We start from the raw sequence: 25,946 nt of genomic DNA on the forward strand, positions 1-25,946 counted from the left end.
AATCTACACATACTATTTTTTTCCAATTTTTTACTAATTAAGAGAAAAAATATTCTGCTATTATTATGAATGAAATATGCCTTTATTAGTGAATTTCCCTGAGTGAAACCACAGGCTGGAATGTACCACTGAAGAGCAGCCAAGGCAATTTGGGCATAACTTCAGAAAGGATAAAACTTCAACTCTACCATTTTTTTTACAATAAACATTTTAAAGCCAGCTAGATAGAATACTGGGTGAAATGAAAGCAGTTCTGAAACCTTTACCAAATTTAAAATTCTGTTTAACTGATTTTAGCATTGCTATACATTTGAATAGAGAAACTTTTTGAAGAGAAAAAAAGAACTAAAATAATACTGCTAAAATTTTTTGAATCAATAAGGCATAAAATTTCAGGTATGCAAGTTGAGTAAGTTTTGAGATCTAATGTACAACATTGTGGTTGTAAATAACAATTTGTATTGTGCCCTTAAAAATCTGTTTTAAAAAGTAGATTCTCAAATTAGGTGTTCTTACCCTAATAAATTTTTTTGAATAAGTAATAAAACTTTTTGTTTCTACCCATAACACTTTGAACTCTATAACTTTGTTGCAGCTTTGTTCAGAATGGTTCTACCTTTGTGAAACACCTTTCCTTGGGTTCCGTCCAAATGTGTGGAGTAGGAAGATTCTCTTCTCTGCCGCTTCTTTCACCTTCCCTTACGGATGTACCATGCAGGCTGAATGAGATCACAAGAGAGAAGGAGCAGTGTTGTGTGTCGCTAGCTGCAGGTAAGAAATTGTGTACAAGATTAAAATGTGTAAGTCAGTATTAGGAAAATTATAAAGAAATGATTATTTTGAAAAACTCATGATGTTTTCCAAGATTTTATGTTACTGGTAAGTAAAATTTCACAGGCATACGTTTATAAAAGTAATAACAGTGCTATTAAGTATCACTGTGTACCAGACATTTATTTATGTGCATTTTTTATTGTGGCCAGTTAATCCCTTTCTTCTGCATGTGTATTTTCTCCAACTCATAACATTTTGCATTTTTCAATCAAATCTGTTTTACTACCTTTCCCATTACATTATACTTTTTTCCCCCAATATAAAAAATTTACCCAACCTTGTAATTACCAAGAGATCATGTGAAGATCCTCTCCAGGTTACGAAACACAAAACAAATGCTAAATAAATTTTATTATGTGTCTAATTGCAATTAAATGCTTCCAACTCCATTAGCATCTTTCCTGAAAGTATATTTAAAACCCAAATCAAGTAACAGGTATAATTCTCAGCAAAATTGGCTTATGGTTTCTTTTTAATAATTTTCAAGCTATTTCTAAAAAGTATTTAATATTTGAGTCCACTGAAGTTTAGAACTTCCAAACTAAACTGAGAAATACCAGTTGCAGGATGAAAAGAACAGTATTGTCTACGTGATTGCCCCTGTTTACCCTTAAATTTGCATTCACTTCAGTTCAGTTCAGTCACTCAGTTGTGTCCGACTCTTTGCAACCCCATGAATCGCAGCACGCCAGGCCTCCCTGTCCATCACCAACTCCCGGAGTTCACTCAGACTCACATCCATCGAGTTGGTGATGCCATCCAGCCATCTCATCGTCTGTCATCCCCTTTTCCTCCTGCCCCCAATCCCTCCCAGCATCAGTCTTTTCCAATGAGTCAACTGTTCGCATGACATGGCCAAACCAATAAAAATGACCTACTAGATCCCAACACCTAAAAAAGAAATTAACATTTCACTTAGAAGGATTATATGAACCTTCTGAATGTTTTAATTATATAATTGTGTTTTAGATTTTTCACTCAACTATTTGATATCCTTCTGGTACTTTTCCCTGTCAATCCATAGCAGATGGTCATAAAACTGAACAAGAACATTGTGGAAAAAATGCAGAAGTTGATTTTAAAGCCTATTGTGTAGAAGCCTATTATATAAAATAGTGATCTCAACATTTTTGATTATCCGCTTCTGTTGTTAAATGCTCCCAAAATAAATATATTAATATTGAGATCATAAATGATATACTCATATGCTATTATACTTGATATGTTTACATATCATGTACAATATAAAACAAAAAGAAAAACTAAAAATATAGTTTATAAATATGGATAGAAGTTCTGGTATTTCTTTCTAGCATCCTAAAGGAGAGTTTTGTGTATTCCATATTAACAATATATAGGGCTGTATACAGATTTGCAGATAAGATTTCTTGGTTTCATTTTTAAATGATACAAAAGCTAGGAATACCTTCCTTTTCTGACAGTGATACAAAATATGTGTGTAATTTTAAACTTTTACATTAATTGACAAGGTAGAAATTATTCAGAAGATGCGTGATCTGTAAGTCATACATTCTGAAAGGTCAAAAAGTTAATACAGGGCTTCCCTGGGAATCTGCCAGCCAGTGCAGGAGACACAGATTCAATCCCTTGTCCAGGAAGATCCCACATGCCACGAAGCAGCTAAGCCCATATGCCACAACTACTGAGCCTGTGCTCTAGAGCCCATGAGCCACAACTGCTGGAGCCCGCGTGCCCTGTAGCCCACGATCTGCAACAAGAGAAGCCACTGCAGTGAGAAGCCCATACACCGCAACTAGAGAATAGTCCCTGCTCACTGCAACTAGAGAAAAGCCTATGCCGCCACTGAAGACTCGGCACGGCCAAAAATAAAATTAATCAATTAATTTTAAAATGTTTCAGTGAATACAGATATTTCCACACATCCATGCTAGAGGTTTTAGTTTTGACTTTTTAACAAGAGTGCCTGTACTCAGGGCATACCAACTCAAACTTACCCTTGGATCTGTCTGTACTTATATTTTATGCCAAGTGTTAAGTGGGTTAAAGTACCAGGAAATCTGTGCAATATGGAGTACTATATATATATATAAAAAATACTATATATATATATTCACTGCTGTCATCAGTACCATCATCAACCATATATATAAACTGTATGTCAACCATGTATGTTGGTGTTCAGTTGCTCAGTAGTGTCTGACTCCTTGCCACCACGTGGACTGTAGCCCACTAGGCTCCTCTGTCCATGGAATTTTCCCGCCAAGAATACTGGAATGGGTTGCTGTTTCCTTCTCCAGGGCATCTTCCTGACCAGGGATCAAACCTGCATCTCCTGCTTGGCAGGCAGATTTTTACCACTACACCACCTGGGAAGTCTAACTGTGTGTAAACAATATAAAACTGTTTAGGGAAATTTTATACCACTATTTGGGAGAAAATATAGAAAGAAATGTCTGATGTTATCTTTAGTTCTGATCTTTTCCTAACCGAAGAAAATAATGTCTTTCTCCAAGGTGAAGACCTAACAAACAGGAACTTTAATTGTGAAGCATGTTTTCCTTAGTCAAATTCTCTCCCCTCTCAATTTACGTTTTATAATTAATCTTTTATTTCATTCATCCGATACATTTTCTTGGTGATATATACCAGTTACAGTTTTCAGTGATATAACTTGGCAAATAAGGTTAATGAGGTTTACCAGAAGACAGACAAAATAATGTCAGATAGTGATAAGTGTTTAGAAAATAGTTACAAATGAATGCTGTGAACGTTTTATTTATGACCTGAGTTTTTCTTCCCTGAAATTTCTGTTACATGTATACTTTAATGCAGTTTTTTTTTCAGTGAAATGCTAATTTCCTTTGCTTTACTTTCCTGCTGATTGTTACATATAACAATTGTATTTCTTTTCACATTTCATAAGAAACCAAACTCAATATAAAAGTAAAATTTTAGATTTTATCTATGGTCATTCTGTTTTACTTCCTGCATAGAGGCTGCAGTTACCTAAAGTTTTCAAGTGATTTAACATCTGAAATCCTTGTTTTCACCTGTAAAAGCTGTTTCTAACAAACTGTGACACTTTTAAGTAGTTTTAAGTTAATGGGAAATTTGATAATGAAGTAATAACCCTAGAGCAATAGATCAATAAACATGCAATTATTTGTCATTAAGGTAATCACCCCATATTTAGATTAATTTGTTGCCTTCAAACTGCAGGTAGAACCTTTTAAAATATATCATTATTACTATATTGAGTGTTACTTCGCGTGTTAAATATTTGGCCTCTGATTTTAATCTTTAATTTGCTAAAAGAAAGTCTGTGTTTAAAAACTCACACGTTCTAACCAGTTCAAATAAGCATCACTCATTAGCACAGATTCTTAGTCTATTTTGAGTGACAGATTCCTTTAAGAATCAGATATGATTATGGAACCTCATCACACAAAAGTAGACATAAGAATAACCATACATTCTGAGATAATTTTAAGAGAGTTCGAAGACTCTTTTCACCTCCTCCTTAACCCTAAAGTTTAGAGCAGCTCAATCTATAGTCGTGGAGTTCATAGGCTTGTGTATACTGAGGTTAATAGATTACTGTGCTGTGTTTTCTGCTAGGCTTACCTCACTTCTCTGCTGGTATTTTCCGCTGCTGGGGAAGGGATACTTTTATTGCCCTTAGAGGTCTACTGCTGATTACTGGACGCTATTTGGAGGCCAGGTAGGAAATCTTTAAAAAGTTGCAGTGCAAATTTATGTCTTAGTGTTTTTCAGTGCTCTTGAGACCTTTCTTATTCATCTATTCTCAACATTTGGTAGGTAGGCATGTTTCCCTGAGGTGTGATTTTTATTTTATTTGTTGTGTGTTCATTTAATAGGATCATAGAATTTCAAAGGTGTGACAGTCTTTAAAGTTATAAGATTCTAATACTTCACATTACAGATCAGGTTATCTTCAGCATTTGCTACTTTATTTCAGGAAAAACTAAGAATTGTGTAACCATGTTACAAACATCACTCACTAAAGAGTAAAATGTCTGTGCCTGAATTAAATATGAATGCAGATGACTTTTAGGTAAAATTGGAAAGTCTTCCATTTTTGGTTCTTCCATAATGACAGAGTCCTGTAAAGAGAATTATAATATCAGGGTTCCTTCTTTTTAGTGCAGACCTCATAACCTCCAGTTTTGTGTTTTCTAGACTTAAAATGGTGTTCTCTATGTCACAATACTATAAATAAATTTATCAAAGGTAGAAAAGAAAGGCTCTACAGCAGTGTTGTATAGTGTTTGCTAAATCAGTATTACCATCATCTGACAACTTGTTAGAAAAGCAAATTCTTGGTCCCTGCGCTGAACTCCCTGAGTCCAAACCTGGAGGTGGAAAGGCAGAGTTGACAGATGGAAATCTGTGCTTTTGCAGGGGCTTCAGGTGATTTTCAGTGGCCTAAGACTGAACTTTGAAATCACTGCTCTACAAGTTAAAACCTGTAGCAAAAAAAGCATTTTTTTTAATATTTTTGTTTTGATGTCACCTGTTTTGTATGATCTATGAGCTAAGAATGGTTTTTACCTTTTTATTGGAAGAAGAAGAATGCATGATCACACTATGTAAGGTCAACAAAGCCTAAAATATTTATGTCTGGCCTTTTACAGAAAAATAGTTTGCCTACCCCTGATCTAGAAGATTTCCCAGAAGATAATACATTTGTTAGAGTAGTACTAACTACTATAAATTATAAGCCATTAAATTTCAAGGGCTTTTCATAAACAAAATTTATGATCTTCTGATCTTATATGGGTGTTCAAGAGGCAGTTTTCCACATGGTGATTAAGGGATATAGCCGCCTTTATCTGCATGATATACAATCTTCCAGGACCTCTGGGCTCTCTCCCGTCAGCTGGCAGAGAGGGAAAGAGAGCCTGGGGAAAACACTCCTGTTCCATGCAGTTAAAAAATTTTTTTTTTCTGGAAAATGCCGTCATCTGACTGGGACCTTTAGGAAAGCCATTTTGGTGGACATATGGCTGTCTCTACCACAGATAGTTCTGCTTCCACCCTCTGCAGAGATGTTCATGGACCGAGGACTTTTTACTCAACTTCCATGTGTATGACATGTTCTGGATAATTAAGATTGCTAGTATTCTGACCTTTTATTAATTGGAAGTGTCACTCTCCACACTAACACTTTGGTACTGCAGAAAATAAAAAAGCTCCTTTTACACAATTATTTAAGAGAGAGATATTACCTGATACACAGAACTAATTAAATTTCTAAATGGTTTTAGCAAAAAATAAAAAAACTTTAAATGACTTTTCCAAGGTTATACAGATGGCAACACTAGGACTTAAATCTCAGTCTTCTTAATTCTCAGTTTCATGCTCTTTTTAGAATGCCATGCCATCTTACAAAGTTGTTATTTGGTATATGATGGTAGAATAATATGTTGAAAGATAAAGTATTCTCCATAAGTTTTTTAAAACGAATTACGTTTTTCAAGGTCAGTTTTTACCTTTAATTTTCTTACATGTTTGCTTTATTTTTGGTATCTGCCATTTAAGATAATAAAATTCCTGTTCTTTTGAAATACTAGGGATTTCAAAAGTAAAATCTAGAGTTATGAGGGACCTTAAAAATCACCTGGTCCCAAACTCCACAGATGAAAAAAAAAACTGTCCCAAAGGATAAGTCATACAGATTGTTAGAGAAAAAGGCAAGGCGAGGATCAAGGTCCCTGACTTTTAATTCAGTGCTTATTCTATATTACGACCACTTTCTGCATGAAAATACAAATAAATAAGAGAAAATAAGAAAAATTATTAACACCCAAAATGACTTTTTTGCCTTTAGTTTTTTAAGTGATTTTCATGTCAAATGATTCACCTATTTCTGTTGTTTTAGGAATATCATTTTAGCATTTGCCAGTACCCTGAGACATGGCCTCATTCCTAATCTCCTGGGTGAAGGAACTCACGCCAGATACAACTGCAGGGATGCCGTGTGGTGGTGGCTGCAGTGTATCCAGGACTATTGTAAAATGGTTCCAAACGGTCTGGACATTCTCAACTGCCCGGTTTCCAGAATGTATCCTACAGATGACTCTGTTCCTTTGTCTGCCGGCACAGTGGTAAAGATCATCTCTTAAAATAATTTTTTCCTGAATAAGTTTACTTTCTAACATAAAAATAATGTAATTAAGAATCTGAGTCTTACAATTCTTCAAATATTGGTATTTATTTTGCACCTGCTGCCACTGTGAGAGACTGCAGAGATGACTTATTCTTTACCTAATGAGCTTGCAACACAGTAGAAGAGGTGATATGTATATATTAATAATACGATCATTGCAAAAAGAAACATGTGGGAAGTGCCTCTTTTAGTCTCATGAAAGAGAGATGATCTCTTAGTGGGTCTCAGGGAGGACTACAGAAAATAATTAAAGTTTCACCTACACTAATCTCAAAAGGTGAGTAGGATTTCATCGGAGATGAGGGAAATTATGAAAAGACGTTAAAGATGAAAAGAAAAATAAAAGCGCAGGGTGGATTGAAGCACAGCTTAGGATATACTGCTCCATCTAGTGTTTGGCTTTTTGTGTAGGGCACCCGCCAGATAGTAAGGGATTGTGGAAAGTAGGGGCCAGACTGTGGAGAGCCTTGGCTACCAATCCAGGGAGTTCAGAGTTTATCTTATGTGCAGTGCGGAATGGGTAAACATTTGTGTATGTTTTCCCCAGTCAAGAATGACCAGGATATTGTGCTTCTGCCACATCTGACCTGCATTTATGTTGCAGTTTACTTGGGGGGAGGGCTTCTAGGCTACCTCAGGGCTAGCTCTACGATGTTTATATCATGAAGTGTTTGAAGAATATTTGCCCCCAAATTTTTTAATGTAAACATATTACCATTTTAGTATATAATTTGTCTCCATTGCTGTGTATGTGGATGAATTGGAACAATGCCAGTTTAAAACTCTGATTTCTGCATAATAAGCTGGATTTGTTTATTAGCTGAACTGTTTACTCTAACAGATCACAACTCACAAGATTCTTTTTCATGTCTCAGCAGAATTACAGATTATTTCATGTCACAGAAATTTATAGTTAAAACTACAATATGTTAAATGTTCACATGCAAAAGGTCTGCTGTATTATATGATGTATAAAGGCTGCTTCTTTCCCCAGTCCCACCCCTGATCCCTATTTCTTCTTTTAAGGGAAAAATATATGTTTTCACAAAACTTCAGTTGTAGAATTTGGGAGAAGATAAGAAAAATGTAATTTCTAACAGAGGTAACATCCATATTTCAAACAGGATCAACCATTGTTTGAAGTAATACAGGAAGCTATGCAGAGACACATGCAGGGCATACAGTTCCGTGAGAGGAATGCTGGTCCACAGATAGATCGGAACATGAAGGATGAAGGTACATAACTTTTTTTTTTTTTGGCCACGCGGTGCGGCATTTGGGATCCTAGTTCCTTGACCAGGGATTGAACCCTCACCCTCTGTAATGGGAGTGCAGAGTCTTAACTGCTGGACCGCCAGGGAAGTCCCATGAAGGTACATAACTTAAGGTACATAATAAAGATTTAATGATGAGATGAAATTAAACCTTGTAATTGTTCATTTATTCAACAAGTATTTTATTTGTGTATAAAACTTCAGAATATAATAATGAAAAAGGTTAAGAGTTTCTGATCTTGCCAGCTTAATTTTAGTTACTGGAGGAAAGATAAAAATTTATATCCTTTGTCAGCCAACTATGAAAGCACCAAAAATTTGGTGCTTACATTTATAATTGCTAATAATTGAGTGCTTACTATGTGCTAGGCATTGTGCTAACTACTTTACCTATGTTATTCCCATTTAACACTCCTAAGAACGTTGGGGATGAGTTTCATTGTTTTCGTTTTTATTGATTAGATGGCTGAAGCAGAGTAGCTTGCCCAGAATCTACAGAACTGCTAAGTGCCAGAGCTAGGACTTCATCCATAGTTTGTCTGCCCTTGTAATTTGGGCTTTTATAGAGAGGTTTATTTAGATTCAGAGTTAAAATCAATATACATTTTAACATCTTTGAAGTTCATCATATTCCGATTTTTATGGCACATACTCATCATCATTAGCTGATGCAAGGCTAACAATTTATTTCATTTTATTACCCATTCCCCTTAGAGGTATTCCAGTGGGGTTTGTTGTATACTAATGTACTCTTATGAAATACACATTTCTTTAAGCACAGATAGTCTTTTTAACTTTTCAGTTTTGAAAGAATTGGAGATTGATATAAAATTACAAAAATGATGCATGAGTATCCTGAACCCTTCGTCCATCTTCCCCCAATGAGGACATCTTATGTAACTGTAGTGCAATATCATGATCAGGAGATAGATATCAGTATAATACTGTTAATTCACCTATAGAACATATTCCATTTTTACCAATTTTACATTAACTCATTTGTGTGTGTGTACTTCTGTGCAATTTTATCCCATGTATAACTTCATGTAACCACTGCCACAGTCAGGATATAGGACTATTCCATCACCACAAAGGTTTCTCCTGTGCCATCCTTTATAGTCACATCAAACATCCTTGGTCTCTGGCAACTGCCAGTCTGTTCTACATCTCTATAGACTTGGCATTTTGAGAATGTAGGTAAATACAATCGTATCGTATATAGCTATAATATATATATATATATGTACATGTTATATGTAGTATGTAACCTATAGTGTATGTGTGTGTATATATATATATGGTTACATATAATTCCCCTTGAAAACCATCCAAGTTGCTGCATGTATCAACATTTTATTACTTTTTACTGCTAAGTAGTATTCCCTTTTATGGATATGTCTTTCATCTTTTGAGGGACATTTGGATTGTTTTCATTCTTTTGACTAATACAAATAGAGTTCCTGTGAACGTATACAGGTTTTTGTGTAAATATAAGTTTTCATTTCTCTAGGAGAAATTCCCAGTCAGTTCAGTTCAGTCACTCAGTCGTGTCCAACACTTTGCGACCCCATGGACTGCAGCACGCCAGGTCTCCCTGTCTATCCCCAAATCCCAGAGTTTACGCAAGTTCATGGCCATTGAGTCAGTGATGCCATCCAACCATCTCACCCTCTGTCGTCCCCTTCTCCTCTCACCTTCAATCTTTCCCAGCATCAGGGTCTTTTCAAATGAGTCAGTTCTTCCCATCAGGTGGCCAAAATATTGGAGTTTCACTTTCAGCATCAGTCCTTCCAATGAATATTCAGGACTGATTTCCTTTAGGATGGGCTGACTGGATCTCCTTGCAGTCGAAGGACTCTCAAGAATCTTCTCCAACACCACATTTCAAAGGCATCAATTCTTCGGTGCTCAGCTTTCTTTATACAACTCTCACATCCATATGTGACTACTGGAAAAACCATGGCCTTGACTAGATGGATCTTTGTTTTTATGTAATGTTTCTGCTTTTTAATATGCTGTCTAGATTGGTCATAACTTTTCTTCCAAGGAGCACATGTCTTTTAGTTTCATGGCTGCAGTCACCATCTGCAGTGATTTTGGAGCCCAAAAAAGTAAGGTCTGTCACTGTTTCCACTGTTTCCCCATCTATTTGCCATGAAGTGATGGGACCACATGGCATGATCTTAGTTTTCTGAGTGTTGAGTTTCAAGCCAACTTTTTCACTTTCTCTTTCATTTTCATCAAGAGGCTCTTTAGGTCTTGGATGGTATCATCTGCATATCTGAGGTTATTGATATTTCTCCTGGCAATCTAGATTCCAGCTTGTGCTTCATCCAGTCCACTGTTTCTCATGATGTATTCTGCATATAAGTTAAATAATCAGGGTGACAATATACAGCCTTGACGGACTCCTTTCCCTGTTTGGAACCAGTCTGTTGTTCCATGTCCAGTTCTAAAGTTGCTCCTGACATTCATACAGATTTCTCAAGAGGCTGGTCAGGTGGTCTGGTATCCCATCTCTTAAAGAATTTTCCACAGTTTGTTGTGATCCACACAGTCAAAGGCTTTGGCATAGTCAATAAAGTAGAAGTAGATGTTTTTCTGGAACTCTCTTGCTTTTTCAGTGATCCAATGGATGTTGGCAAATTGATCTCTGGTTCCTCTGCCTTTTCTAAATCCAGCTTGAACATCTGGAATTTCATGATTCATGTACTGTTCCCAATAATCTGGGTCATATGGTATATACATGATTTGTTTTATAAGAAATTGCCAGACTGTTTTCTGAATTGAAGACAGTAGAGAATACCCTAGACCATTCAGGTATGACCTAAATCAAATCCCTTATGATTATACAGTGGAAGTGACAAATAGATTCAAGGGATTAGATCTGATAGAATGCCTGAAGAACTATGGACAGAGATTTGTAACACTGTACAGGAGACAGGGATCAAGACCATCCCCCAAAAAAAGAAATGCAAAAAGGCAAAATGGTTGTCTGAGGAGGCCTTTCAAATAGCTGTGAAAAGCAAAGGAGAAAAGGAAAGATCTACCCATTTAAATGCAGAGTTCCAAAGAATAGCAAGGAGAGATAAAAAAGCCTTCCTCAGGGATCAGTGCAAAGAAATAGAGGAAAACAACACAATGGGAAGGACTAGAGATCTCTTGAAGAAAATTAGAGATACCAAAGGAACATTTAATGCAAAGATGTGCACAATAAAGGACAGAGATGGTATGGACCTAAAAGAAGCAAAAGATATTCAGAAGAAGAGGCAAGAATACACAGAAGAACTATACAAAAAAGATCTTCACAAACCATATAATCCCGATGTTATGATCAGTCACATAGAGCCAGACATCCTGGAATGTGAAGTCAAGTGGGCTTTAGGAAACATCACTATGAGCAAAGCTAGTGAAGGTGATGGAATTCCAGTTGAGCTATTTCAAATCCTAAAGATGATGCTGTAAAAGTGCCGCACTCAATATGCCAGCAACTTTGGAAAACTCAGCAGTGGCTTCAGGACTGGGAAAGATCAGTTTTCATTCCAATCCCAAAGAAAGGCAATGCCAAAGAATGCTCAAACTACCACACAATTACACTCATCTCACACACTAGTAAAGTAATGCTCAAAATTTTCCAAGCCAGGCTTCAACAGTACATGAACCGTGAAATTCCAGATGTTCAAGCTGGATTTAGATCAAATTGCCAGATCAAATCAACGAGAGATCAAATTGCCAAAATCTGTTGGATCATCAAAAAAGCAAGAGTTCCAGAAGAACATCTACTTCTACTTTATTGACTATGCCAAAGCCTCTGACTGTGTGGATCACAACAAACTGTGGAAAATTCTTCAAGAGATGGGATACCAGACCACCTGACCTGCCTCTTGAGAAATCTGTATGAATGTCAGGAGCAACCTTAGAACTGGACATGGAACAACAGACTGGTTCCAAACAGGGAAAGGAGTCCGTCAAGGCTGTATATTGTCACCCTGATTATTTAACTTATATGCAGAATACATCATGAGAAACAGTGGACTGGATGAAGCACAAGCTGGAATCTAGATTGCCAGGAGAAATATCAATAACCTCAGATATGCAGATGACACCACCCTTATGGCAGAAAGTGAAGAAGACCTAAAGAGCCTCTTGATGAAAATGAAAGAGGAGGGTGAAAAAGTTGGCTTAAAACTCAACATTCAGAAAACTAAGATCATGCCATGTGGTCCCATCACTTCATGGCAAATAGATGGGGAAACACTGGAAACTGACAGACCTTACTTTTTTGGGCTCCAAAATCACTGCAGATGGTGACTGCAGCCATGAAATTAAAATACACGTGCTCCTTGGAAGAAAAGTTATGACCAACCTAGACAGCATATTAAAAAGCAGAGACATTACATAAAAACAAATATCCATCTAGTCTAGGATATGATTTTTCCAGTAGTCATGTATGGATGTGAGAGTTGTATAAAGAAAGCTGAGCACCGAAGAATTGATGCTTTTAAACTGTAGTGTTGGAGAAGATTCTTGAGAGTCCTTCGACTGCAAGGAGATCCAGTCAGCCCATCCTAAAGGAAATCAGTCCTGAATATTCATTGGAAGGACTGATGCTGAAAGTGAAACTCCAATACTTCAGCCACCTGATGCAAAGAACTGACTCATTTGAAAAGACCCTGATGCTGGGAAAGATTGAAGGCGGGAGGAGAAGAGGACAGCAGAGGATGAGATGGTTGGATGGCCTCACTGACTCAATGGACATGAGCTTTAGTAAACTCTGGGATTTGGGGATAGACAGGGAGACCTGGCGTGCTGCAGTCCATGGGGTCGCAGAGAATCAGGCATGACTGAGTGACTGAACTGAACTGAACTGAGACTGTTTTCTAAAGTGGTTGTAACATTTTGCACTCCCACCAGCAAACTGGACAGATCATATCTCCACATCCTTGCCAGAATTTGTGGGTTTTTTTGGGGGGTTTCTTTTTTTTTTTAGCTATTCTGGTAGACATCTAGACCACTATATGTTGTGGTTTTGATTTGCATTTTCCTATTAATAGTATTGAACATCTGTTCATGAGCTAATTTACCATCCCTACCCCTTCTTTGATGATAAAACCTGTTTTATCCCATTTCTAATTGGATTGCTTGGATTTTTTTTAGTATTAAGTATATGTCGTAAAATACATGTTTACCATTTTATCATAAAATACATTATTTTAGCCTTCTTTAAGTGTATAGCACAGTGACTCTAAGTATATTCACACTGTTTTTCCACCATTACTGCTATCCATCTCCAGAACTTTTTGTCATCCCAAACTGAAACTCCTACCCAGTTAACAGTAATTGCTCATTCTTTCCTTCCCTCAGTTCCTGGTAATTGCTAATCTGTTTTCTGTCTCTGTGAATTTGATTATTCTTGGTACCTCAAATAAATGGAATTACATCATTTTTGTCCTTTTATGTCTGGCTTATTTCAGTTAACATTGGTATATCAGAGCTATATGTACTATACTTTCATGCCCTTTGTTTAAACACTACCACATTTTTTTCCAGAATTACTGCACCAGTCTCTATTCCCATTACCAACCAAAGTGTCTTCTGTGCCCCCAAGCCCACCAACATCATTTGGCATTATCTAATGCTGAATATGGTTATAAAACCATATGTAGGTGTTTTTACTTGTGATTCTCCTGTTATTAAATTTGAATATTTTCTCATATATTTATGGCATCTTTGGAAAGTTTCCTTTTCTATAAACTGTTTGTTCCTATTCTATACCTTTATTCATCTTTCTTTTGGCATTCCAATATTTTTCATGTTGTTTACCAGGAGTTTTTGGTTTACTCTAGGTACTTGTCCATCATTAATTTTAGAATTATACAGACCTTTTCCCAACTTATCTATCATATCCTTCCCATATTTTATTTCAGAAATCCTATCCAACCTTCATATCACAGAGATAACCTCTCACACCTCTCACATTGACTTTTATTAACTGTGTGTAGTTTTGCATTTTACAAATATTTTTTAAAGAAACTATTTATTCCACTTTAATCCATTTTATTTTTGTTCCTGTGATTCTTGTTTTTATGACCTATAGCTGTATTAATTTTTCACATCTGTACTCATTTCCTTGTTAAAATCTATACTGACCCCTAACAGATTAAGTAATTTAGTGGTGTATGCACCTCTCCCCCAATCCCTGTTTGATATTATCTAGATGAAATTTCAGTTTGAATTGTTGTGACTATTCTTCTTTGTCTTTTCCTTGGTTATTGCTATTTTTAGGCAGCAGTAAACTTTGATGTATAATTTGATCATCTTTTCATCCCCTGTCTATATCCTCCAAGATTTATTTCTTTCCTTATTAGAAGTAATCAAATGAGCTTATTTATTTATGTTAATATATGAAAACCTCAGAACAAGTCCTACTACTACAGCATCTTGCTGTAGTTATTTTTATTGTTGCTATATGAATATTTTTATTGTTGCTATATGAGTATTATTAAAGTTGTAATTTGCATGTCAGACACAATTTCCCAACCGAACAACAGCAGTTTACATGTCAAACCCACCAAGGCCTTGAATGACTGGCAGTATTTTTGTTATGCCCTCATATTTGAATGACAGATTAGACATAAATGTTTTTTTCTTCAGTGCTTTAGAAAATATTATTCTATTGATGTCTTACTTCCAGTATAGCTATTGAAAGTTTCATGGACCTATATCTCATTCATGCAGAAGGAAATGGAAACCCACTCCAGTGTTCTTGCCTAGAGAATCCCAGGGACAGAGGAGCCTGGTGGGCTGCCATCTATGGGGTCACACAGAGTCGGACACGACTGAAGTGACTTAGCATAACTCATTCTGTTAAAAGTGATTACTCTTTCTTTTTTGAAGTTTTAGAACCATCTGTTTGTCTTAATTTGGGATTTTACTCTAACTTTTCTTATCTGTTTCATGTGGTCCTCTGTGAGCCCTATTGATCTGAGATTTACTATTTCTTTTCACTTTCTGGGGCTACTTTTGTCTGGGTATCTTCTTGTCTGTTTCTATCTCTACAGCTTTTCTTCTGTTGTCTGCCTTTAACCACTCCTGCTGCCTTTGGAGAATTTTTCCATCTTGTCTTCCGTCTTACTGATTTCACTCTTAGCTATATCCATCTACTACTTAGTCCCTTTATTATCACTTTACTGTTTTCCTTATTTCAACTATTAAAAATTCCAGGCCTAACACCTCCACTTAGTCATTTTTAATGTCTTTTGTTCCTACTTCATGTTAATATCTTGCTTATGTTTGAGGATATTTGTTTTGCTTATTGTGTGCTATGGATACAGTAATTCTGTTTCATGTGAAATATGTTACTCATCTCATCTAGTCATTAGATTCCTCTGCTATGGAAGGTTTGTCTTTTCCCAATAAGCTCATATTCCCTTGATTATTAGTTCTCTGTAGCAGTCTTCTTAAGTTGTAAAACAACAACAGCTTTAAGAGCCAAGGTAAAAGAAAAGTCCAGAGAGGCTGGTCATGTCTTACCTGTTTTCATTAGTTTCTCCCAAACATTATGTGAGTTCTTCACATCAGTAGCTCACACATACTTCTCTGTAGTTTCTCCAGGGTTGATTATGGAAAGGGCACCAACAGCCTGGAATACTTTGGCAGCTCATCAGGAAGTGCAAAGACAGATTTTCTATTCACTGTATGCATTTGAAACAACCTGTTCATTCATAGTCATTTTGACCTGTGTACCTTTTTGTGTACATTCTTCTGACTTTGTGGCCAAATCTCTGAGATTTAGTCACTAAACATTGACTGTCTGGTTATTTAGTATCAAGTAAATTAAAAAGCTCTTTGCCTTTGTGTATCACTTGACAAACATTTCCCAGAAACTGGTACCTCTATTCCTAGCTCATAATAGAGGAAATAGGAACAGGAGGTAAAAGGAGCTTGCCCAAGGAGGTGCATCAACCATCCATTAATAAACGTAAGAGAAGCATTCAATCTCACCAGTACTCAAACAAATTTAAAGTAGATCATTGTGTGTGTGTATATATACACCACATCTTCTTTATCCATTCATCTGTTGGTGGGCATTTAGGTTGTTTTCATGTCTTGGCTATTGTAAATAGTGCTGCTATAAATATTAGGGTATCTTCTTGAATTGAATGTATGTATCTTCTTGAATTACAGTTTTCATCTTTTCTGGATATGTGTCCAGGAGTGGAATTACTGATCATATGGTAGTTCTATTTTTAGTTTTTTAAGGAATTTTCATACTGAAATGAGCCAGTGAACAGTTTTGAACATGAATGACATGACCTATCTTGTGTATTAAAAATATAGTGGCTGCACCAATTTACTTTCCCACCAGTATTGTACATGGGTACCCTTTTATCCACATCCTCTCCAACATTTGTTATTGGTAGACTTTTTGATGATAGCCATTCTGACAGGTATAACATAATACTTCATTGTAGTTTTGATTTGCACATCTTCAACTTTTAAGGTATTACCAAATTGATCTCCAGAGTAGTTTTCCTAATTTATCATATTCCTTTTAAATTTTATAAATGATTCATTTTTATTTTTAGGTTTTAATATTACTGCAGGGGTTGATGAAGAAACTGGATTTGTTTATGGAGGAAATCGCTTCAATTGTGGTACGTGGATGGATAAAATGGGAGAAAGTGACAGAGCTAGAAACAAAGGAATCCCAGCCACGCCAAGGTAGTGTTTATTTATAGAGTTTATATAATTATATCATTTGTAAAGTGATACACTTATGGGATCTTTTATTCTATTAACCATGAAGTGTTCTTAAATCAGTCAAAATTTTCCTTCCTTCCTCCCACTTCCTCTTCCTCATACTCCTTTCTCTCCCCCAATATACACATATACAATCCTCTTGATATGTCATCAGATAAAGCTGTCTGTTCTCTTCTGGATGTTCTCATGGATTGATCCTCTACAAGCACCTCAAAGGAAAGTTTTATGATTCATTATCCCCATGGTTAAGACATTTCTTTATAGCCTGAAGTATTTTCACTGTTATAAATATTTCATTATTATCATCTCTTGTAAATACAGAAAACAACCAGTTGTCCTGTCTTTTATGAAATCCTTACACTTTCTAAATATTTTCCCTTTAATTTTTTAATCTTTTATCTCATCATTTCTTTTTATTAAGTTCTTACTATAGTATCAAGTCTAAGAAACTATTTTCTTATCCAGATTTTATCTTCAATCAGAAATGTCAAAAAAATTGTTGAATAGAAGTTGGCATTATGTATTTTGCATGTTCTTTTTAAAAACCTATTTATTTTGATGATTTATTAGATCTTGAAGTTTCCTTTCATTTTCCTTAAAAATGAGCTTTTGAACTATGATGCTCACCTTCCCTGGCTTTCTTTAGTCCTATATCCTATATTTTCTATCTTTTCTCTGGAATTCTGTCTCAATATTCTTTGATTCCGACTTCTGCCTTTTTCCAGAAGCTATCTCCTTTTACTCCATAATCTGTATTCTACTTCATAGAATTTTTTTAAAAATAAGATGCTAAACAATCCAAAAGTAATAAATAAAAGGAGAAATTTCTTATATATGCCACACACTTCCTATAAAGTAATGGACTTCCCTGGTGGCTCAGACGGTAAAGCATCTGCCTACAATGCGGGAGACCCAGGTTCAATCCCTGGGTCGGGAAGATCTCCTGGAGAAGGAAATGGCAACCCACTCCAGTATTCTTGCCTGGAAAATCCCATGGATGGAGGAGCCTGGTAGGGCTACAGTCCATGGGGTCGCAAAGAGTCAGACAAGACTGAGTGACTTCACTTTCCTTCCCTATAAAGTAAGGATTTTTGTAGTCATTTTTATAATGCATTAGTTATATAATTCTTCAAAATTATTTTTATGAATGCCCTTTAAATAGTGCTTAAATTACTCATTGTCACAGAGTAAAATTTATTTTTAATTTTAGAGATGGATCTGCTGTGGAAATTGTGGGCCTGAGTAAATCTGCTGTTCGTTGGTTGCTGGAATTATCCCAAAAAAATATTTTTCCTTATCATTATGTTACAGTGAAAAGACATGGTAAGCTATTTCTTTTGTTTGCAAAGAAAGTCCAATGACTGTCTATATGTGTAATCTACATAATCATCATGTGGCTCAATGAACTGCTAAGTCACTTCAGTTGTGTTCGACTCTGTGCGACCCCATAGACGGCAGCCCACCAGGCTCCCCCATCTCTAGGATTCTCCAGGCAAGAACACTGGAGTGGGTTGCCATTTCCTTCTCCAATGCATGAAAGTGCAAAGTGAAAGTGAAGTCGCTCAGTCGTGTCCAACCCTTAGCGACCCCATGGACTGCAGCCTACCAGGATCCTCTGTCCATGGGATTTTCCAGGCAAGAGTACTGGAGTGGGGTGCCATTGCCTTCTCTGGACTCAATGAACTAGTAAAAACCCTTAAAATTAAAAGGAAAGACAAACCATTAATTTACTAGTATGAAAATTGTAACAAACCTGATTACTAACTATATTTTTATAGCAACTTTGAACTAACATATGAATAGCCTCGTACTTATTTTTTTTTCCTTGATATGACTATGATCAGGTCAAGTTTTTGTTAACAATTGTGAAATCTTTACATCTTCTTTTTTCTGGAACAGTGCTGTCCAATAGAAATAAAATTTAAGCCACATACATAATTTAAAATTTTCTCGTATCTACATTTTAAAAAGTTAAAAGAAACAGGTGAAATTAATTAATGATTATATTTTCATTAACTCCGTATATACCAAATATTATTTCAACATGTAATCACTATGAAATTATTCACAACTGTTTTACATTCTTTTGAGGCATACTGTGTCTTAGAAATACAATATATATTTTACACTTCTAGCATGTCCCAGTTCAGACTAGCCTCCTTTCAAGTGCTCAATAAAGGTAATTTTATCAATAGTAAGAGTGATCCAAACAAAGACAAATGATCTGGGATCATTGTTGGAGTCTAATCCTTTTTCAGTAATAACAGTGAAAGATAATTTTTAATTTCTGGCTAGTGTCCTTCAAAAGACCCTAACACTTTTCAAAAAAAGTGTATAATTTATTGACTAAATAGTATTCTTCAGCTTTAACTAAATGTATGAGTTTCTCTGAATGCTTAACACTACCAGGTCTTTTTAATGTTTCAGGAAAGTCTGTGAGAGTCTCATATGATGAATGGAACAGAAAAATACAAGAGAACTTTGAAAAGTTATTTTATGTGTCAGAAGACCCTTCAGATGTCAATGAAAAGCATCCTAATCTGGTGCACAAGCGGGGCATATACAAAGATAGCTATGGAGCATCAAGCCCTTGGTGTGACTACCAGCTCAGGCCAAATTTTACCATAGCAATGGTTGTGGTGAGTAATTTGCTTTGTTCTTTTCAAATTTCAAAAATGTTATGATAGGGTTCATTTAGTTCTTTATTCTCGTTTGTTCTCAAATTCGTTGAACTGTTAAAAAGTGAGTTATTTACTAGCTAGTTTTATATGGTCTTTTCTCACATCCAAGTACTGACCAGGCCCAACCCTACTTAGCTTCCAAGATCAGAGGAGATCGGGCGCATTCAGAGTGGTATGGTCATAGACCATGTGGTCTTTTCTAATGAATAAAGCATAACACCCTTAACTATCACATTTGATGTCAAAAAATAGAAAATAATGGGTTATGACTAATGAAGTTCTTCTCAATGTTTTTACGTCATAACACATAGGAGATGATGATTTTTTAAAAAGGAAAATGATGATATTTGTACAGCACACTGGGTGAAATGGATTAGGTTGCTGCCAGATCCACCCACTTCATTGAGCCCCAGACCCCACCCAGCTGTGGGGAAAGCTGAGGGCGTCTGTTTCTCAGCACACCGGTGCCATGCCTCAGCTCACTAGTTGGAAACATCTGGACTAATGAACTAATATGAGTAGCTTCAATTCACATTCTGCTTTTTGCTGTTGCTGTATTGTTCTAATTAGTTCTGTCTACTCAAGAATGCTCGACTCTCCTTTTTTATCTATACTTTAGTCTAAAAATAAAGTACAGTGAAACAAAGAAGGTATGTGTTCAACATCTGTGTCCAGATGGTGCCACCTTGTCAAAAAGAGTATTAAATATTGTATTATTAATTATAGTAGAATAAAAATACAAAAGTACATAAAGGTAGCTTTGGTTCAGTGTACATTGATTTTATTTAACATTTAAATTTAATGTGGATTTTTAATCACTTAGTCATCTTTCTCTCCTTCTCTATATCACAAGTAAATGTGATACTATTCCAGTGCATATCCTTCTGTGTTTCATTATGACACTAAAAGCAAAAAATGAGTTCCAGGTGAACTTAAAGGAAGATAATGTAAATCTTATGTTCTGCCTTCATTGGCTCTGTGGCAACTTCCTTTTGGAACTAGTAAACTTTCTTAAAGTGACACAAGGAAACAATCACCCCAAACAGCTTTCCTAGCCTCTAAGGCCAAGATCAGTGCTTCCAAGTCAGCCTGATAGAATTAGGTCTGATTAGACATCTGCGCTTGATCTTCTGGACCAGCACTGTATTTTTAAAGTTTTCATTATTTTCCAAGTTTATAGTTTTTTTTTTTCCTAATGTGGGTAGACACTAATTCTGTGATCTCAAAAAGTTTGTATATTTGTTTTTAACATTTATTAGGCCCCTGAGCTCTTTACTACCCAAAAAGCATGGAAGGCCTTGGAGATTGCAGAAAAAAAATTGCTTGGTCCTCTTGGCATGAAAACTTTGGATCCAGAGTAAGTTATAAGTATTAAGAATGTAGTTCATATTATATTTAATGTATATTTACATTAAATTATATTAGTATTGGCATGAAAACTGTGAATTCAGAGTAAGTCGAAATATGGGTGTTAAAAATGGTGTTGATATTTTATTTCATCACATCATAATTTTTTTTGCTTATCAATTAAATCTCTAAAGTTGCATTCAAACTGAATTTTTAAAAATACCTTCTATATCTTCATTAAGGGGCTCCCCTACTAGCTCAGTGGTAAACAACCCACCTGCCAGTGCAGGCGATGTGAGCCCCGATCCCTGGTTCAGGAAGATCCCCTGGAGAAGGACATCAACCCACCCCAGTATTCTTGGTTGGAGAATCCCATGGACAGAGGAGCCTAGGGGGCTACAGTCCATGGGGTCGCAAAGAGTCAGACACGACTTAGCAACTAAACAGCAACAACATCTTCAGTAATCATCAGTGTTCAAAGTAGGCTTGTCCTAAATTCAATAATCAATAAAAGAATTTTAACTTTATAAAACTAAGATGTCATATGAATATTTTCTAATGCCTATTTTTTTCTGATCATAAAAGTCATATATGATTATTATAAACATCGGAAGCATAGATGTATGGTTTCCTCAGAGACAATATTTGTTTTAGAAGTTGTTACTCCTAGTAGTTCCTCCTATAATTCTAAATAGTATGTGTTTGTAGCTGTTTCTTGATTCCTTTAAATATTAGATGTTATTTGCTTACTTCTTGTGATGACAGATCACATCACTTCTTTTGATGACAGATTTAACTGTGTCCTTACCTCGCCCTGAACCCTTTCCATTTTCTCTAAACACATCACTGTTTTTATTCAAGCCAATAAATACTTTTGTTTTTATGATTAAACATTTATCTCATTTTGCATTTCTTTTCTCTTCCAATTTTTATTTTTTCTTGAGTTCATAATGATGTTTCTATTTTTCTTCTACTGTTTTACTTTAAAATTTGATTCCCATCATCATTTGCTTTCTGTTTCATATGTGAGAGATCCCCATTTTGTTGTAGCCTTACCTTTGTAGATTTTTCCTAACATATTGTTTACTCATTTCTCTCTTGAGATGCAAAATTTTATACGTGTGAACTTATCTGCATTCTAAAGTATTCTCAATGTTTTCTGAGGTGGTAAGAACCACTGGTCAGAACTGAAACCCACAGAAAAAACATGTGATAAGGTCTATCTATCTCACTAAAAGAAAAAAAGCAATAATTTAATTAAAGAGAGTATAGATAACTATCTTGTATTAAATATTGCAGTATTTGTAACTTTGTTTAGTTTGTAAAAATTTGTAATTATATTCAGTTGCTATTTATAATCTGGCAATCTACCAATTTTACTTAATTTTAAAATAATGGAGAAGTTTAAAAAACAGCCTTTCTAATATATAATAATTAGTAAAACTTTATCATTAATATTTACTAATTCAAATTATTATGTGTATATTTTAATTGTTATAAGTATATTAGGGGCTTCCCTTGTGGCTCAGACAGTAAGGAATCTGCCTGCAATGCAGGAAACCCAAGTTTAATCCCTGGTCGAGAAGATAACGCTGGAGAAGGGAATGGGTCCCCATTCCAGTATTCTTGCCTGGAGAATTCCATAGACAGAGGAGCCTGGCAGGCTACAGTCCATGGGGTCCCAAAGAGTCAACTACAACTAAGTGGCTAAGCACAAGTGAAATAATTAACTTTAACCAATATTTAGTGTCTCTTTGGAAGCAAGATATCTGAATATTTTATATTTTTTGTATTAGGTATTAAGCATTTGTTAATCATCCCCTAACACATTCTGAACTCAGTGTAAACTAATTTAGGGTTAGGTGGATGATGAGCTTTAGTCTATAGATTGGAAGATAAAATAATTTTATTATTTCTTACCTTTTCCATTAGGAAATTTTTCTAATGCTTTTTATATAATGTCTGATTTTTTTTAACCTAAATTTCAATCATTTTGCAGTGATATGGTTTACTGTGGAACTTATGACAATGCCTTAGACAATGACAACTATAATCTTGCTAAAGGTTTCAATTATCACCAAGGACCTGTAAGAATATTTCTTTTTATTTCTTTGAGTTTTCAATTTGTTATTTTTCAAAGAATTTTAGATATTCACAGCTCTTTTCTCTTCACTTTTAAATTTTTCAGGAGTGGCTGTGGCCTGTTGGGTATTTTCTTCGTGCAAAATTGTACTTTTCCAGATTGATGGGTCCAGAGACTACTGCAAAAACTATATTCTTGGTTAAAAATGTTCTTTCTCGACATTATGTTCATCTTGAGAGGTAAGTCATCAGAGCATGTAATTTCTGAAACTAGTATATAGTGTTTAGACTTAAATTGAAGAAAGTAAGGAAAACGACTAGACCATTCAGGTATGACCTAATTCAAATCCCTTACGATTATACAGTGGAAGTGACAAATAGATTCAAGGGATTAGCTCTGATAGACAGAGTGCCTAAAGAACTATGGACAGAGGTTCATGACATTGTACAGGAAACAGGGATCAAGACCATCCCCAAGAAAAAGAAATACAGAAAAGCAAAATGGCTGTTTGAGGAGGCCTTACAAATAGCTGTGAAAAAAAGAAGCGAAAAGCAAAGGAGAAAAGGAAAGATATACACATTTGAATGCAGAGTTCTAAAGAATAGCTAGGAGAGATAAGACAGCCTTCCTCAGTGATCAGTACAAAGAAATAGAGGAGATCTTTTCAAGAAAATTAGAGATACCAAAGGAACATTTCATGAAAAGATGGGCACAATAAAGGACAGAAATGATATGGACCTAACAGAAGCAGAAGATATTAAGAAGAGGTGGCAAGAATACACAGAAGAACTGTACAAAAAAGGTCTTCAAACCCAGATAATCACAATTGTATGATCAGTCACCTAGAGCCAGACATCCTGGAATGTGAAGTCAAGTGGGCCTTAGAAAGCATCACTAAAAACAAAGCTAGTGAAGGTGATGCAATTCCAGTTGAGCTCTTTCAAATCCTGAAAAATGATACTGTGAAAGTGCTGCACTCAATATGTCAGCAAATTTGGAAAACTCAGCAGTGGCTTCAGGACTGGGAAAGGTCAGTTTTCATTCCAATCCCAAAGAAAGGTAATGCCAAAGAATGCTCAAACTGCCGCACAATTGCACTCATCTCACACGCTAGTAAAGTAATTCTCAAAATTCTCCAAGCCAGGCTTCAACAGGACATGAACCATGAAATTCCAGATGTTCAAGCTGGTTTTAGAAAAGGCAGAGGAACCAGAGATCAAATTAACAACATCTGTTGAATAATCAAAAAAGCAAGAGAATTCCAGAAAAACATCTACTTCTGCTTTAATGACTATGCCAAAGCCTTTGACTGTGTGGATCACAACAAACTATGGAAAATTCTTAAAGAGGTGGGAATACCAGACCACCTGACCTGCCTCTTGAAGAATCTGTATGCGGGTCAGGAAGCAACAGTTAGAACTAGACATGGAACAACAGACTGGTTCCAAATCATGAAAGGAGTCCATCAAGGCTGTATATTGTCACCCTGCTTATTTAACTTGTAGTAGAGTACATCATGAGAAACACTGGACTGGATAAAGCACGAGCTGGAATCAAGATTGCCGGGAGAAATATCAATAACTTCAGATACGCAAATGACACCACCCTTATGGCAGGAAGTGAAGAAGACCTAAAGAGCCTCTTGATGAAAGTGAAAGAGGAGAGTGAAAAAGTTGGCTTAAAGCTCAACATTTAGAAAACGAAGATCATGGCATGTGGTCCCATCACTTCATGGGAAATAGATGGAGAAACAGTGGAAACAGTGTCAGACTTTATTTTGGGGGGCTCCAAAATCACTGCAGATGGTGATTGCAGCCATGAAATTAAAAGACGCTTGCTCCTTGGAAGGAAAGTTATATCCAACCTAGACAGCATATTAAAAAGCAGACATTACTTTGCCAACAAAGGTCCTTCTAGTCAAGGCTATTGTTTTTCCTGTAGTCATGTATGGATGTGAGAGTTGGACTATAAAGAAAGCTGAGCCCCAAAGAATTGATGCTTTTGAACTGTGGTTTTAGAGAAGACTTGGGAGTCCCTTGCACTGCAAGGAGATCCAACCAGTCCATCCTAAAGGAAACCAGTCCTGAATATTCATTTGAAGAACTGATGCTGAAGCTGAAACTCCAATACTTTGGCCACCTGATGCGAAGAACTGAGTGAGTCACTGGAAAAGACCCTGATGCTGGGAAAGACTGAAGGCAGGAGGAGAAGGGGATGACAGAGGATAAGATGGTTGGATGGCATCATTGACTCAATGGACATGCGTTTGAGTAAACTCTAGGAGTTGGTGATAGACAGGGAGGCCTGGCGAGCTGCAGTCCATGGGGTTGCAAAGAGTGAAACACGACTGAGCGACTGAACTGAACTTAGTGTTTAGTCAGTTTATTAGCTATTAAGTAAATGGCATTTCCATAGAATTCATTTCTGTATATTCTATGTTATCACAATGAAATTTGAAAGCTTTACTGTTTAACACAAGTTCTACGTAATTTTCACCTTATTTTAATTATTTTAGATTGTTGTTTAAACACTTGATAGAGCATGATTTGTAAGAGGGGGAAAAGCCTTTGATTTTTAAAATTTATCTAATATTTTTTGATATGGTTAGCACAGGATATATACAGAAACTAAAGGTCTAAGGCCTGGCCTTTTGAGTTCACCTATTTAAACATATATTGATAAATATTTTAATAGATGGTTTTATAGTATTATAATTAAAATATCAGTGTTGGTGTTTTGAGTGTTTCAAACCCATTTGTCATGTCCTTTGTCTGAACTGCTGCTGCTGCTGC

General features: G+C 35.9%; 1 protein-coding gene across 2 annotated transcripts in view; it reads left to right on the forward strand.

Annotated features, from left to right (window-relative positions):
• Positions 1-25,946, forward strand: part of AGL (amylo-alpha-1, 6-glucosidase, 4-alpha-glucanotransferase) — an 83,284-nt gene that overhangs the window by 49,658 nt on the left and 7,680 nt on the right. For both annotated transcript variants that reach the window (XM_013962599.2, XM_005678054.3), the window contains exons 24-33: positions 596-771; positions 4,435-4,537; positions 6,719-6,944; positions 8,131-8,242; positions 16,869-17,004; positions 18,254-18,366; positions 19,471-19,682; positions 20,984-21,081; positions 23,071-23,158; positions 23,260-23,393. In XM_013962599.2, coding sequence (XP_013818053.1) covers positions 596-771; positions 4,435-4,537; positions 6,719-6,944; positions 8,131-8,242; positions 16,869-17,004; positions 18,254-18,366; positions 19,471-19,682; positions 20,984-21,081; positions 23,071-23,158; positions 23,260-23,393 — 1,398 coding nt within the window. The remainder of the gene's footprint in view (positions 1-595; positions 772-4,434; positions 4,538-6,718; positions 6,945-8,130; positions 8,243-16,868; positions 17,005-18,253; positions 18,367-19,470; positions 19,683-20,983; positions 21,082-23,070; positions 23,159-23,259; positions 23,394-25,946) is intronic.

Source organism: Capra hircus, chromosome 3, assembly GCF_001704415.2.
Source record: "Capra hircus breed San Clemente chromosome 3, ASM170441v1, whole genome shotgun sequence".
Taxonomy (NCBI): domain Eukaryota; kingdom Metazoa; phylum Chordata; class Mammalia; order Artiodactyla; family Bovidae; genus Capra; species Capra hircus.